Source organism: Bolinopsis microptera, chromosome 5, assembly GCF_026151205.1.
Source record: "Bolinopsis microptera isolate Bmic1 chromosome 5, MBARI_Bmic_1.0, whole genome shotgun sequence".
Taxonomy (NCBI): domain Eukaryota; kingdom Metazoa; phylum Ctenophora; class Tentaculata; order Lobata; family Bolinopsidae; genus Bolinopsis; species Bolinopsis microptera.
Genome location: NC_087076.1, coordinates 2,971,679 through 2,988,131, shown reverse-complemented (window position 1 = coordinate 2,988,131; position 16,453 = coordinate 2,971,679). Strand labels below are relative to the sequence as shown.

At 39.0% G+C, this 16,453-nt stretch overlaps 2 protein-coding genes across 2 annotated transcripts in view; both read left to right on the top strand.

The window, feature by feature from the left end:
- The first annotated feature begins 674 nt into the window (after positions 1-674).
- LOC134815361 (peptidyl-prolyl cis-trans isomerase B-like) lies at positions 675-7,641 on the top strand. The gene is made up of 5 exons (XM_063823884.1): positions 675-918; positions 1,060-1,173; positions 1,290-1,383; positions 6,800-6,984; positions 7,243-7,641. Exons 1-5 carry the CDS (start codon positions 742-744, stop codon positions 7,363-7,365), a joined length of 693 nt encoding a protein of 230 aa, XP_063679954.1. The 5' UTR covers positions 675-741; the 3' UTR covers positions 7,366-7,641.
- Positions 7,642-11,772: 4,131 nt separating this feature from the next.
- Positions 11,773-16,453, top strand: part of LOC134815360 (ras GTPase-activating protein 1-like) — a 37,453-nt gene continuing 32,772 nt past the window's right edge. Inside the window, exons 1-2 of the mRNA XM_063823883.1 lie at positions 11,773-12,160; positions 12,853-13,008. Coding sequence (XP_063679953.1) covers positions 11,817-12,160; positions 12,853-13,008 — 500 coding nt within the window. The 5' untranslated portion in view covers positions 11,773-11,816. The remainder of the gene's footprint in view (positions 12,161-12,852; positions 13,009-16,453) is intronic.

The following is a 16,453-nucleotide window of genomic DNA, read 5'->3' as shown; positions in this document are numbered from 1 at the left end:
GATTTTTATTGTTAATGGACTGACCCGGAGCACGCTACTTCGTATAAACACATGCATCGGGCTCATATTTCGAGAAGAAAGCGGCGCGCGCTACTACATACTTTGAAAATTTTTTTCCCTGCTCTTGCCGAATAGAAGGCAAAAAGATCGTATGTCGTAGGGAATAAGTAATCGGGTTTGGATATATGAGGTGGCCCGACGGTCCTACGTTGACGACAAAAGTCTGCTCCTTCGTAATATAGACCACTAACCTATAATCATGTGTATAGGAAGCATCTGTTATGCTGCGCGCGACGCTAGCCATGTGTTAATTAATTACAGTTACGTTACAGTGAAGTTCCTCCTTCGCAAAGTTATTTTCCACAATTTTCTGGATTCATTTATTGTTGATGCGCGGCGCTACATTGGTCAAATAAATCGTCATTTTTTACCATGCACGAATCCCATTCATTTATAAAAAACATAGTGTGTAAATATGTTGCACTTTTTTTTCCAGTCACACTTTTCACTCAAAAGAATTAATGGTACAAGTACATCGTAGGGCCGGGAAAATTTATCGTGCGTGGTTTAACCGCGGCGAAATTTTTGTTAAACGAGTATCATCCGTCAAAGTTGAGACTGTGCACTTACGCCGCGCGTAACAATTTATTTTGGAAAACGGAAAACTCAGTTTTACTCCGCACACAATTAGAAACGTACATAGAGCAACGTCACCTTGTAAGGGTAGGTTGTTTATCTTGCATGGGTAAGAAAGTTCAAACCATTTCGTTGTCTTTCAATAAACGTTCGTCCAAGACCAGTATAATCATGAAGGTCGTCGGTATTGGAGCTGTCTGCTTCTTAGTGTATTTCTTTGCTTTCCCGTCACAGACAGTCGTCGTACAAGCGGCTAAAGACAAGTTAGATGTTTCCGACATCGTAAGTACGAGTATGAGTGAATTTTACTTATACAATTTATTCTTCATTTCTGTCACTTTTGCATGACTGACTTAAGGGTATTCATTTATTAACGGCTGTGTACACTATCAAGGATGGATCCTTTCTATACCATTTGTTCAGGTGTTTTTCGACATGGCTATTGGAGACGAATCCATTGGGAGAATCGAGATCAGCTTGTTCGGTAACGACGTGCCTAAGACAGTCAAAAACTTTGTCACCTTAGCTACCGGCGAGGTTTGTTTTGATTTTCTCTTTTCACCAATAATGATTCTAGTTAAGCACTATAAATGGCCCAGCTTTTCTCAAATGTGCGGTTAAATTAGCAACACTCATAAAGTTTTCCATCTCAGAAAGGATTCGGTTACGAGGGCAGTGGTTTCCACAGAGTCATCAAGGACTTCATGATTCAGGGAGGTGATTTCACCAGAGGCGACGGAACTGGAGGTCAGTTTCTTATTTTTTCAAAAGTCCTTCAAAAGATAATAGCGTAGCTATCTAGAAAGTATTACGAGTGGCTAGTGATAGTATTCAATTTATTTTGGGCAATGATGATATTGGGGTTGGGACTTGGGTGCTAATAACATATAAATGGTTCCAAAAATGAGAAATTACAGGACTATTACAAAAGGATTGTTGAACTGAACAATTATATAGCTCTGTTTCGTCCATGTCTATTCATGTATATATTTGATCCAACCCCTGAGTACATCGCATATTGTTTTGCAAGGCTATCTGACCCGATATCAAATGTTGTATGCATATTAAGCCTTAGAATGAGCCATCAGGCAGTGGCTCACTTTATATGACACACTCCTCTTCTCTTTTACCCACCCATCTTTCTCAAGAAGCAAAGAAATTGGCCCCTTTTCTGCTTACAAACTGGGATTACACAACATGTTACATTTCCAAATTAAACTTGTAAAAGTGTTGGAGCGTCTACAATGTAGGCGCTCCAACACTTTTTCTTGTTATAGAATTGGTGAGAAGGTTCTGAATTGATCCAGAACCTTCAACCTTTGCCTCTTAGTATTTTATTTAGATATTAGTTCCCAAGACTTACTGTTGAAAATTAGGGAGCTGAATCGTGGTTCACAAGCCGAGAATATAAGCTAGGCCAATAAGATTTTAAATAAATTAGGATGATTTGCGACTTTTCTATAGATAACAGTAGGAGAGACCCAGTTACAAATGCATAGCATGGAGAGAAAATTGAATGTAAAATTTATTCCATCTTGCCCAAAAACAACGAAATATTTTGATTTGGGGATGGTTGAAATGGAGTGAAAATTGGGTGAAACCCCCTCAATAACCCTTCTATAATATTTATATTTTTCTCTATGTAAATAGTTGTACAATGTACATAGTTGTGACTTTTGAGTTATGCAATTTACGTAAATCGTAATTGTTTTAAGTAACGTTCATCCCTACGATTCACATATTTGCTTTATCGTATTACATCATTACTTATCGATAATTTATTAATATAATCAATACAATAATTACGAGGTATACTTCGTGACTTTAAGCGTTTGAATTTTAGTTTAGACATGACGTGATAATCTGCATATTTTGTTCTGTTGGGTGTATAACAACCCCATAACAACAGGTAGCAACAAGATTCGATCATAGTATTACGAAAATGTTAACCCTGGCCTTCATCAGATTCAAGAATTATCATCCTTACTAACCTAATTAAATGCACTTTTCCAAGATAATCCTGTTCAGATAAATATTATAAATATTACATTTAAATATTATATTATATAAATTTATGGCAAATTCTTAGATTCTTACACAGTCCGTAATCTAGTAATAATGGTCATGGAGGCACGTAGCTCAGGAATCTGTTTTTGTTTCTAATTTTCTCCCTGAAACGATTTTAAAATAGTTCATACAATGAGCGAAATAAGTTACAAGAACTTTGACCTTTTAAGAAAATGTTCCTTCGGGATAATCTCAATCATTGAGCAGATAACAAGTTCCATGAAATTAAAACTACCGTAGTACACACTGTGTACCTCATTGAATAGACCGACTGTTTAATGCAACCTGTAATACCACTCACCAGTAATAAAACCTTGTGTCATTTACAGTTTTGAGAACGGTCTAACTTTAAAGTTTTATCAATAAAAAGAATTTCTTTGTTTGAATTATGATTCCCATGAAACATTCATAAATGAGACAGGAGAAACGGCATCTTAGGACGCGAGGAGAGTTAGGACTCCTCGGGGCAACTTGGTCGTTTAGCTCCGGACAGTCTATGCAACGTCTATGCAACGTCCATGCAACAACAAAAGAACCGTCTATGCAACGTCTATGCAACGTCCCTGCACAATGAACACTCTATGCACACTCCCTGCACGGTCAGTCTATGCAACGTTTATGCAACGTCTATGCAACGTCCCTGCACAGTACCATATGAACACCGGCTACTAGCCGGCTACTAGCCGGCTACTAGCCGGCTAGTAGCCACTTTTGTAATAACAGCTCCTCAACTTCACATTACCAACCGGCTACTAACCGGCACTTGAAAAGTGGTCACTAGCCGGCTACTAACCGGCTACTAGCCGGCTAGTGACCACAAAGTGGCTACTAACCGGCTACTAAGCGGTCACTAGCCGGCTATTAGCCGAGCTCTAAAGCAGACCTACTAGTAGCCGGTTCCAAACCGGCTACTAGCCGGCACTCGAAAAGCGGTCGCTAGCCGGCTACTAACCGGCTACTAACCGGCTAGTAACCACCAAGTGGCTACTAACCGCTTTTCGAGTGCCGGCTAGTAGGTCCGCTTAAGAGCCGGCTAGTGACCGGTTAGTAGCCGGTTAGTAGCCACTTGGTGGTTACTAGCCGGTTAGTAGCCGGTTAGTAGCCGGCTAGTGACCGCTTTTCAAGTGCCGGCTAGTAGCCGGTTTAGAACCGGCTACTAATAGGTCTGCTTTAGAGCTCGGCTAATAGCCGGCTAGTGACCGCTTAGTAGCCGGTTAGTAGCCACTTTGTGGTCACTAGCCGGCTAGTAGCCGGTTAGTAGCCGGCTAGTGACCACTTTTCAAGTGCCGGTTAGTAGCCGGTTGTTAATGTGAAGTTGAGGAGCTGTTATTACAAAAGTGGCTACTAGCCGGCTAGTAGCCGGCTAGTAGCCGGTGTTCATATGGTACTGTGCAGGGACGTTGCATAGACGTTGCATAGACGTTGCATAGACTGACCGTGCAGGGAGTGTGCATAGAGTGTTCATTGTGCAGGGACGTTGCATAGACGTTGCATAGACGGTTCTTTTGTTGTTGCACGGACGTTGCATAGACGTTGCATAGACTGTCCGGAGCTAAACGACCAACTTCCCCTCTGATTGTTAATTACTGCATCTTGCCATGCGTCTTTTTTATCGACCCGTTAAGTTAATTCATTTACCCTGCAAGTCCTGGACTTTGATATTTTACCATAGCTTGCTCGCAAAAGTTAACTTCATCAACATTATTAGGTTGTAGCCAATGTGTACTATCTTGATGGAGAAAATTGCTCCTTTAAAGTCGTTGGAGATTCCAGAAAAGATGTTTCTTTTCAAGACTCATGTAAGTTTCATTGAAAAGGGTTGGCTTCCAAAGGACGGAAACGTGATAGTAAATTCTTTTCAATCGTCAACGGGTCATATTTATTCTAGCATCATTCACCAACAAATTGACAACAAACTAATTGTAAGAATGGACTTCTTTATCGATGATGAAGCAACCTTGGAAGAGATCGATATTTTTTTAGATGAAGTCCTGAATGGCAAGAATGAGGCAAATTTCAGTAGTTGGTTCGTAATGAATATGCAGACGAGATATTTTGATGACATCGTCAGAGGTGTCATCCAACGACTTAACTTTCACTTTGGAAAAGATCCCAGTAAATTTAACCACAACATGATAGCTTCTCCTACAACAGAACCTGGCCAAATATCTGTACCGCAAGGCTACATACTCGGTCCACTGCTGGAAGGTCATGCTGAGGTAATCACCAAACAGTGGGCTCTGGACATTGGTTTCGGTGATGCAAGTTATGACAGCCTACAGTCGATGGTATTGGCAAACATAACACAAAGGCCATGCTTTGGTATTTTCAGTAACAGTGATCCAACAACTCCGATAGCATGGTTAGCTGTGTATGGTACGGGAAGTATTGGGCAGCTTCATGTTAAAGAGGGTCACCGAGGGAGAGGGTTAGCTAGAATCCTTCTTAGGAATGCTCTGAAGATAGTTCAGAAAACCCATGGTATGGAATGCCGGGTACACGCCTGTGCTGAAAAGACAAATACTGCGTCTCTCAATTTGCTCCTGTCAGAGGGTTGGCAACTTCAACCTTTCAATCACAAGATTATACTTTTTCGTAAGACTGGCGAGCAATGATCAGAACTCAATCTTAAGTTCAATATATGGATATATATATGAACATAATGGACTCCTCCTGGCACATTATTGACCGGACAAATGTTGCATTAATACAGTTTTGAATTTTAACATTATCTACGATTTGTTTCAAACGTTTTTTATATCAATATTTATTTGTAATATTTTCAACAGTTTTGAAATTGTTTTCTTTGCAATACATGTATTTATTAGAAACCTCTTGCGTGCTCTAAAATGCATCTGCTCATAATCGGTAATTACAGTGTGAAAATTTCAAGACACGTAACTTGATTCAATAATCAGAAAGAGTCCTGTCATAAAAACTGTTGATAAGCTGATGTTAGAAATATCAAAATTATAATTCCTCTGCATTTGAACTGTTTGAATTTCCCTTTTAGTGTTGGGTAGGTACTTTGAACTTACAATCGTCTGGCTGTTGCTCTGATACTTCCTTGAATAGAATGCTCAAATATGACTACTTGGTCAGCGAGCTTAAAACTAATTGAACTAGTAGGGGAATAGGTACAAGAGATAATGTTTAATATTACGTAAATAGGCCGGTCAGGTATCTTTTAATAAAAAGATAAAGTATCTTCTACATATAGAACCGTCTTATTAAAAATTCGAATCTTCTTTATACTTAGTATTTTTCAAGCTGTTTGCATTCTTGGGTCCAAACCATGTCCTCCCACATTCGACTTACAATTTGACAGTTGACTGATTAAATTACTTCATCAGAGGGTGTATTCGGGCTATTTCTTCAAAGTGTTAAATATTTATTTTCGTGTATTTATATTGCTATACATTATTTTTTCCAGTTTAGATTCAACGTCGCTCAGAGTACAATTTGAGTTTATTTCATACTTGCAGACATTCACTCTGCACACTTAAAGCGTTGTGTGTTATTCCCATGGGAAAAATGTCTCCTTGTTTCCCCTGTTTTTAACCGCAAAAATAATGTCCAGTACCTTCACGCAAACCTTGATTACTCGCTTCAGATCTTGGAATTTTGTACAAAAGACGGCGAAACTGTTTCGTATTTCCATTTCCATTTAAACGGTTCATTCGCATTTGGCATCCGAAAGCAGATTAATTGTTATGTCGACGTAAATGACTGTTTTAAAGACACGAAACAGTACTATGTTTGTACGCGGCGGTCAGATATTCTGAAACAGTACACGGCTTTTTATATCCTTACCGCGCGCCGCTAGCCACGCGCGCTATCATTAAAATAACAAAGTGCCCAAAGTGCAAATCCTATGAGTGAAGGACACGTCATGCTGGATTTCATCCGACAGTACAATATCAGTGAAGTGGACATGTTACTTTCGTTATGCATCGAACTAAAACAATGTCTATTAATCCCGCTACTAACAAGTGACATCAACAACTTTGAATAACGTTCTGTCTTATGTCTAGCAGTAATGAAAGGCAGAACAATTTATGCTGCAATTGCAAATTTAATAGAGATAAACTTTCAGGCAAGAGCATCTACGGAGACAAATTCAAAGACGAAAACTTCAAGCTGAAGCACTTCGGACCAATGTGGCTGAGCATGGCTAACGCTGGTAAAGACACCAACGGCTCTCAATTCTTCATTACCACTGTGAAAACTCCCTGGTTGGACGGAAGACACGTCGTCTTCGGCAAAATCACTAAAGGAATTGTAAGTGGAGATATTCATTAGACAAATAGGTTGTATTAAAGTTAAAGGCAACTTGATTAATTTCAAACTAGGCCCTAGGGACTTCGAAGGTCGAACGATCCACTTAAATATTTCTATTATTATTCGAATGAAAATGTATTATTTCAATCAGGCTAATCTGTTTGAAAAACTTGACTTAACTATATAGAGATAGTCCTGTATCAAAAGATACAAAACATCGTGTAACTATCAGTATGTAACCTTACCTCTTTTTCCCAGGATATTGTCAGGAAGATTGAAGGTACAAAGACCAACTCCCGTGACAAGCCACTTAAGGATGTGGTCATTAAGAAGTCCGGCGTTGTGGATGTACCTGCTGGTACACAAGTCGACAAGAGTTAGAGATGTTCTCTTTTATCAGATCTCTGACTTGCATGAATTATTTTAATGTTCTTAACTAGTAGCTACTTGAGTATCATCGTGCTAGCGAAAACTTAGGAATCCTGGGACTGGTTTTTGTACTGGGTGTTTTCAATTATTTATTTGCTAGAAAATATTCGCTAATTTTGAATTTTAAGCCCTTAAAATTCTTTGAACCAGAGATGTTATAATTTAATCATGTTTCAATGTTAAGCTGAAATTTTGATAAATTTATATTTAAAGTTACTATTATTATAATGTCATGTTTCATTACTACACAATCTACACAATGTAGGTGCAGGTGACTCCACCAGGCTCGCTGCAACATTCACTTCCTCTCATCTGGCAGCTAATCAGAAATTTGACACCCCTCCTGCAGATATATTGCTTATTTTTGGCCACAATTTGTGACGGTAGCGTGTCGTCAGCAGCTCATCCTTAACTTTGGAGGTTCATGCCCTGAGATTGAATAACAACGCCTTCTCCTTTGCAATCTCGAGTCGGGTTTGTAACTTGTTGCAGCGCCCTTTTGATCAGTTTGCGGTCCGTATTTTGCCCTAATCCTGTTATATTTACTTCCTATCATGACCTACGAATTATGCGATGTTTATTAGCTCGGGCTATAGTTAGTTAATCCGCTTTGTCCGTGTTTTTGTGTTACTTTCCTGTCATCCCATCCCTTCAGACTCTATAGCCTCTGCGTTATCAAGTAGAACTAAACTAAAACTGGAAAAATTCAACAGTGTGTCCAGTCTGACATCTATTTAGAGGGATGACTTTAGTCGGAGTTGTAAACTACATGCGAATCCATTAGCACATAGTTTTACACATTTTCTAAAGCACGTTGTCGTGGGTTTAGGGTTACTGGGGTCGCTGAAATTGTAATTCTCTGTCTGTAACTTAATCCGGTCCAGTTAGCCGGCACGTTCATTTCCCTTTTATAGTAGCTTTCTGTTATCATGAACATGGTAAGTAATCACCAGTTCGATTTCATTTCATTTCTTCCTCTGCTTTTGTAGAACCGTGATTTTATTTTCTCAAACATTCAGTGTTTATCCAGTTTTACCCAGTACAGTAATAGTTGGTTATTGGTGTGAACTTTAATAAGAGGTTCCTACTTATTAAGTAAGCAACTTATCATTACTATAGATTTAGTGATCTACTGATATGGCGAGTTAAAAGGAGCACTTCATTCCCAACAGGCAGGCTGGGTAGATCACCTACTCAAAGTAATTTTGGCAGCCAGCAAGCTTTCTATTTGCGTACCATCATGACGGTGGAGTGCGCATGATTTACCTGAAGATTACATGAGCTTCGTTGTTACACAATCTGACAATCGGTCACTCGACGGAAGGAGAGGCCGGTCTCCTCCCGCTACGATTAATGCAACATTATGCCTTTGCGATTTGGTAGATCATTAATTTCCAATTTCCATGTTGTTCTTTTTAAAAGTTTTCCTTGAAAAAGATTTTTATAATCACCGTTTCTTTATTAAAAATGTTGCCTTAACGGCAACGCTAATTTCACGTGTATAAGCTGATCAGTGATCAATTATATTTAGGAGGTTATTTCACGACTAAATACTTTTTCAAAAAATACCCCTGGATGAAATCAGAGATGAAATCAAAATTTGTTTGATTCTGTGGTAAGTGATAGTATTTTACACTTACAGTAAACGTTGAATTCGAATTCGGACTGTCTCCTAGAACTGTAGCCATGCAGTCATTATATTCGACAAGAACTATGTTGAGGTATTTTATTTTGTGTGAAAATCTTAAGTGATACATGACGACGGCGCTCACATTTGAAGGAGCATATAATCTGTATGATCATTGATCACATTGCTTAGAATCTTTCTATACACGATAGTATGTTTATCATTCTTTGGGTACAGTATTTGATGGTACGTTATCATTGATAACAGGCCTGGTCTTTATTCGAGAGTATGAAACACCTGGTTTCGACGAATTGGGTATTAAATGTGCTGCAATTCATCAAATACTGTAAAAACTTAATGATTTTGATCAGTCTTTATTTAATAACTTCTATGGATAGATCTGTGTCTACTCGAACAGTAAATTTGAATGTTTTTCTGATTTTTATAGTCAGGATAAAATTTCAGGAACGGCTGGACACCTTATTTTTATTTTTGACGTCAGTTCTCTATCCACCTTTACTTAGGCTTCAGTTTCTTCTTCTGGTACTACACAAAGTTTAAATTTAATTCTATTATGACGTTTTCATGATCTGTAAATGCCTCCACATAAAACTATCACTAGGTATTATATCGTATCTCTTGATGACAGTTCGTCTCGTAGTCTTAATGATAAATCCAAGATCGTCTCGATATAAACACAAACATAAGTCCGCGTTTTTAAGCTGAACCACGAACGCGTTTAGTTTCACCATCGATCGATCGTCCCGAGACAATAATATCGTGTTTCTATTGCTGTTAGTGTTAGATCTTCCCGAAACTATCTACTGCTCAGAAACTTTTAGCGCGATGCGTTACTGTGCCGCACCGAGCTGCCATGAATTGACATCGTCAATTAACTCAGAAACTAGTGCATAGTGGAAGAAATTATTAACATAACCATGCATTTCACCATGATCATGATTGTATCAAGTCGTGACCCCCATTATCCATTGTTGATTGTCGTTTCACTAAGTGGTATCACCAATCACTAGTAGTAGTACTAGTATCGTGGCGAAAGCCACGATACAGCCGCGCACTCGTGCGCGGCAGGTCTACAAGTACAACGTATGACAAGATTGACGGATGTTACTCGTCTAAATTTCTTCGAAGTAGCGCGCGCCGCTTTCTTCTCGAAACGGCAAGTGCTACGAAGTAGCGCGCGCCGGGCCAGATCATTAACAATGGTCAAATGACAAGATCATGATCGATCCACCTACTATACTGAGTAGTGAGTTCACAAACCTTCCAGAAAACGCTAACTTAAGTTAATGTTATAAGTATAATCGTACTTATGGTTGCTTTAAAGTTCAACTGGCGAATCCTTAATGGGTTGTACCCGAACAACATTTATTTGGAATATAAATGATTAGAATCGTCAATAACAAATAAATTACTAAGCAGATCGAAGCGCGCGTCAGCATTATAGCAAGTTCTAAAACTACGGTTACTGGGCGGCGCTCAGCCTGTTATTCCGCAGAATCTCTATTCTATGTTCATAAATCTATGTTTATGAATATAATAGCCTGGGTCCCCAGCTTAAACCTACGGATGAATTCGACTTTAATTTGAATCTTTAACCACTGTAAATGACATCAAGGTTTGAAGACCACATGGCATTCGACTAGCGGCCTCACTTTAGTCTTAGATTTCTAGTAAGCATTGATAATGGGTTGTTTGCATATTACGTAATCAGCCGAGGCACGAGGGGGGAGGGGGAATTCCCAAATAAAATAATTACGCTAGTTTAATTTTGACACATTAAATTGCATTTTATATGTTGTAGCAAAAATATGTTCGCTCCTTTATAAATGAAAAAAAAATCACAGCCGGGCGGAAAGTATACAATTTGCAATTACAATGAACCGATAAAATAATGATATTCTTGCTATAGGTTTAAATGTACAACCTCCCAGGACGCGCGCCGAGTTGGATTCGTCGACGGTCCTGGAACAAATATTTTACGAGTATTACCCGTTAATGATATTCACAATCAAAAATGACAAATGAAAGGCAACGTATTTCAAATTACTAATCTAATTACTACATTTACATCATTTTTACTGGGCTGCGCTCATATCAGCCTGTCATTCCGCCGTTTTTATTGGTGTTGATGACCACTATCAGTATCAGTTTACAGTTACATGGGGTCCCCAGGTAACACTTTCTATATTTATTATTATTACATTTTCATCCCTCATATCTGTTAAGGCGCGCATAATAAATAAATTTCTTTAAAAAAAGCAAATCCTATTCAATATCTATATATAGATATCTATACATAGTAATATATAATAAGTATAAATATAATACAATTATATAAATGATAAAATAGTTCAATTTTTCTCTAACCAGAGCGCTCGCGCGACGCGCTTTCAGTATGCAGTATAGTAGCGCCCGCACGATCGAGTGAGCTGCTGTATCGTGTATCGCGGCTTTCGCCCCGCTACTGAAATGAAATGATACACTAGATGAAACGACAATGAGGGTCACGACGTTATACAAATCTTCACGGAAAGCACATCAAATTTGATACGTATAAAATATGTTTATTATATAACTTGCTTGATTCTGCTGTATTCAGTTTGTAGTTGACGTATTCCGACAAAAATGATTGAAATTTAAGCTGAAAAATGTTTGTACCACATTTAAAAATATATAATTCTGCGCGGCTCAAATGTCAAATAAAATGAATCTTAAATATCATTTTCCAGGAATTGGATGAATCTATGTTTATTGAATGGGGATGACTTCTGAGCTGGAGAGGAGAAAATCTTTCTCTTTTACCTATTTCAATCGCCCAATCAGCCATACTAATAGTATTTGGTATACCAACGCAGAACGCCTCTACAAGCAATCGAGCGTCGTTTCAGGCGAATACTCAGAAATCAGCGCAATAGAGGTCACTCCGCAAGACGACCCAGTTTTTGCAATCCCACCTGAATCGTTGAGTCAAAGTTTGGATTATGTCCAAATGGAATGCGACGTTCACCCTGAGACAGATGAAGCTTTTGATGAAGACACCCTTGTCCCCACAAAGTTGATAGCCTTGAAGTGTGATTCACTGGCACCACACGAAGACCAGTTAGTTTCCACCATGTTTTCTCTTGATTTGACCTTTTAAAATGCTTGACATGTTTTGTGCAATGTTGTTTATATTTGTTCTGTCGTATCACCGGTCAAACTTCTTGCGTATTGATAACCCTACATTAGTCAAGCTATATCTACTTCCTTTTTTACTGGAATTTCGAATAAAATGTTTGTGTTGGCGATCCGCCCCATTACCGGTCACTCCCCCACTCGTGTACTACCTCCGCCCGGTCTAATACAATAAAATATGCAATATTTGCCTACAAATTCATATACGAGAATTACCTCCGCACTTCCCATAGTAAAACGAGGAAATTTAAAACTTACGCATACTCAACGTTCAATTTTGTGTGGGGTTGTGCCTTGAAAAAATTTGTGGATGTGCTCACGAATTGTACAGTTGATTGTACTTTTCTTACCTTTATGCGAACACAGCATTTTATCCTCTAGTTACGGTAACATTCCTGCCGGAATTCTTTCTTTCTGTGATTATTTTCGACACCCGAACTATTCAAGCAAAGTTAGTATCACTAGTCTAAAAATATCTTATTCCTTTTTGGCTAGACATAAGATACGATCATATATCTAGTTCCTTGTCTGATGTCGCCACTCCCGACCCCGCCCACTGTATTAACTGAACTGAGCTGGCTATTATTTAGCTGTATTTAAATGTATTAATTCGTCAGGTGGTTCCACGGTTACCTAGATAGACCTGATGCTGAGGTTCTGTTGAGTAAGCACCAGCCTGGTTCCTACTTCGTCAGAATCTCTATTCCTTCTGCTGACCGACCAACCAAATACGTTCTCAGCGTTCGAACAACCGTCGGATATCAACATTTTAAGTGAGTTAATATGAGATTATTAATTAGTTCACTTTAATATAATAATTGTTGACAAGTGCTACGCTTTAACAATTTAACGTTTCGTTTAAAAAATACACCCTCGCAGTAGGCGGGACCAGCTATTTTGGGCATATATTTGCTGTGGAATTAGTGTTTTAAAACGTGTCGTAGCCTTTACATTTCATTAGTCATTAGTATTGTTTAATTTAATAATACTCTACACAACCTTATTAGAATACCACTGGCACTACTCAGTGAAATTTTGAAAACCATGCAATAAATTTGAAAACAACAATTTGAAAACAACACAGCACAGTATACATGTAGGAACATGCTTATCGCAAAATACTACAATATTTAATATTTAAGGACAGTTAAAAATTCCGGGATGTACAATAATCAGCATATATTATCACATTTAACATTAATATATAGTTCTATAAAGAGTTATGATCTATACGAATTCCGTGTCTTTGAATGAAGTTCCAGCTCTTAGTTTAAAACATTTGTTGATCAACGGCCACGTACGGTAATAGTAAATCTGTGCCGTCGTCATCTTCAAAAATATATGAATATATTAATGTGTAGATTCTCATGGACAAACCTCGGACATTTGATTGCCGTTTTGCTGTTGTTTTTTTGTTACATTAACTTAGTGTCTGTTTGTTTGAATGTGTGTGTGTGTGTGTGTGTGTGTGTGTGTGTGTGTGTGTGTGTGTGTGTGTGTGTGTGTGTGTGTGTGTGTGTGTGTGTGTGTGTGTGTGTGTGTGTGTGTGTGTGTGTGTGTGTGTGTGTGTGTGTGTGTGTGTGTGTGTGTGTGTGTGTGTGTGTGTGTGTGTGTGTGTGTGTGTGTGTGTGTGTGTGTGTGTGTGTGTGTGTGTGTGTGTGTGTGTGTGTGTGTGTGTGTGTGTGTGTGTGTGTGTGTGTGTGTGTGTGTGTGTGTGTGTGTGTGTGTGTGTGTGTGTGTGTGTGTGTGTGTGTGTGTGTGTGTGTGTGTGTGTGTGTGTGTGTGTGTGTGTGTGTGTGTGTGTGTGTGTGTGTGTGTGTGTGTGTGTGTGTGTGTGTGTGTGTGTGTGTGTGTGTGTGTGTGTGTGTGTGTGTGTGTGTGTGTGTGTGTGTGTGTGTGTGTGTGTGTGTGTGTGTGTGTGTGTGTGTGTGTGTGTGTGTGTGTGTGTGTGTGTGTGTGTGTGTGTGTGTGTGTGTGTGTGTGTGTGTGTGTGTGTGTGTGTGTGTGTGTGTGTGTGTGTGTGTGTGTGTGTGTGTGTGTGTGTGTGTGTGTGTGTGTGTGTGTGTGTGTGTGTGTGTGTTCGTTTGTGTTCTGAGTGTGTGTGTGTAATGTGAGGGAAGAATGTAGATACTAAACGAGAGGTTTAAGTCCCGGCAGGGTGCGGCTATGCTCCCTCTCTCTCCCTCTCTCTCCCTCTCTCTCCCTCTCTCTCTCTCTCTCTGACCATGGTTTAAACATCTCCCTCTAGCTCTATGAGTCTCCGACTCTGTATTATATATTCAGTCAGGATATTATATAGTCCACATGTGACAGCTCTGCTCTTCCACCAGATTTAACCCCAAACTCTTCCGGATGTCCGGGTGTTTCCAAAGAAAGGAGTGTGGCACGTCGTAGGACATACTGGGACATCCCTCCACCATTCCTCACCAGACAGAGCAGTGGAACACCGCTCACCAGGCTACCGAGTTCTCTGGTCAGCTAAAGAAAACTACGTGTGAAGAAATTATAAGGTTTCTGCTAGGTGTTGAGAAACTATTTTTAGTGCCCTCTCTCTCTCGCTCAAAAGTCAGCATGTAATGGCCTGCTCTTAATGTACACGTAACTTGTACTACACTTCTATACCATGGTGAGGGAGGCAGAGAGAGAAGTAGCGAGAAGTGGTGAGCTGACTTTACTAGGGGGCAGAGAGAGAAGTGGTGAGCTGACTTTACTAGGGGGCAGAGATAGAAGTGGTGAGCTGACTTTATTAGGGGGCAGAGAGAGAAGTGGTGAGCTGACTTTACTAGGGGGCAGAGAGAAAGAGAAGTGGTGAGCTAACTTTAGTAGGGCTAGGGAGAGAAAGAGAAGTGGTGAGCTAACTTTAGTAGGGCTAGGGAGAGAAAGAGAAGTGGTGAGCTAACTCTAGTAGGGGTAGAGAGAGAGAAAGAGAAGTGGTGAGCAAACTTATAGGGGGCAAATAGAGAAGTAGTGAGCTGACTTTACTAAGGGCAGAGAGAGAAATGGTGAGTTAAGTGTTAACTCTAGTAGGGGTAGAGAGAGAAAGAGAAGTGGTGAGCTAACTCTAGTAGGGGTAGAGAGAGAAAAAAGGGGGGGGGGGGCCAACCATATTAAAGTATATTAAAGTATATCCCCGGGTCAAAATCGGAAAAAATCCTACATTTTAATATACTTTAATATACCTACAATTAGTAGATTAGAAGATAAGCCAATTACTGGTCCCCTGAACTCATACTTCATATATTTTGGCTCATAAATTAGTCAAGTATCAATATCTTTGAACAAGACTAACCTTACATGAAAGGTAAATCTAATCTATACATTAAATAAAACAAAATTTTTCACATAATTTTTTATAATGTAGGTATATTAAAGTATATTAAAGTATATTAAAGTATATCCCGGGTCGAAATTGGAAAAAAAACCTACATTTTAATATACTTTAATATACCTACAATTAGTAGATTAGAAGATAAGCCAGTTGCTAGTCCTCTGAACTCATAATTCATATATTTTGGCTCATAAATTGGTCAAGTATATGGTAAGTAACATGGATTCAAAATTTTAATGGAGAAAATGTAGGTATATTAAAGTATATTAAAGTACATTAAAGTATATTAAAGTATATTAAAGTATATTAAAGTATATTAAAGTATATTAAAGTATATTAAAGTATATTAAAGTATATCCCCGGGTCAAAATTGGAAAAAATCCTACATTTTAATATACTTTAATATGGTTGGCCCCCCCCCCAAAAAAAAGTGATGAGCTAACTTTAGTAGGGGTAGAGAGAGAAAGAGAGAAAGAGAAGTGGTGAGCTAACTTTAGTAGGGGTAGAGAGAAAGAGAAGTGGTGAGCTAACTCTAGTAGGGGTAGAGAGAGAAAGAAAAGTGGTGAGCTAACTTTAGTAGGGGTAGAGAGAGAAAGAAAAGTGGTGAGCTAACTCTAGTAGGGGTAGAGAGAGAAAGAAAAGTGGTGAGCTAATTTAACTAGGGGAGAGAGCTAAGTCTTTGAAGCTTTGTCCTGTTCCCCACGCGGGAATATCAACACGTAATCGTAAAGAAACGAACCGATGACAAAATCTCGCAGAAAGAGTGCAGGCATTTTGCCTATTATTGTTTAGCCTTCTTCAGGACTCTACACACTATAAAAGGCGAGAGATTCTTTCAGTTTCTTTGGTGATTCCATCGAATTGTACTTTCCGTGTATTGCAAAAGTGAT

What these genes read in the sequence shown, in the direction of transcription:
- LOC134815361 (XM_063823884.1), top strand. Translation starts at nt 742, where the DNA reads ATGGGTAAGAAAGTTCAAACCATTTCGTTGTCTTTCAATAAACGTTCG. An exon ending in AGTTAGATGTTTCCGACATC is followed by an intron (nt 919 to 1,059) that starts GTAAGTACGAGT and finishes CCATTTGTTCAG; the next exon opens with GTGTTTTTCGACATGGCTAT. An exon ending in TCACCTTAGCTACCGGCGAG is followed by an intron (nt 1,174 to 1,289) that starts GTTTGTTTTGAT and finishes TTTCCATCTCAG; the next exon opens with AAAGGATTCGGTTACGAGGG.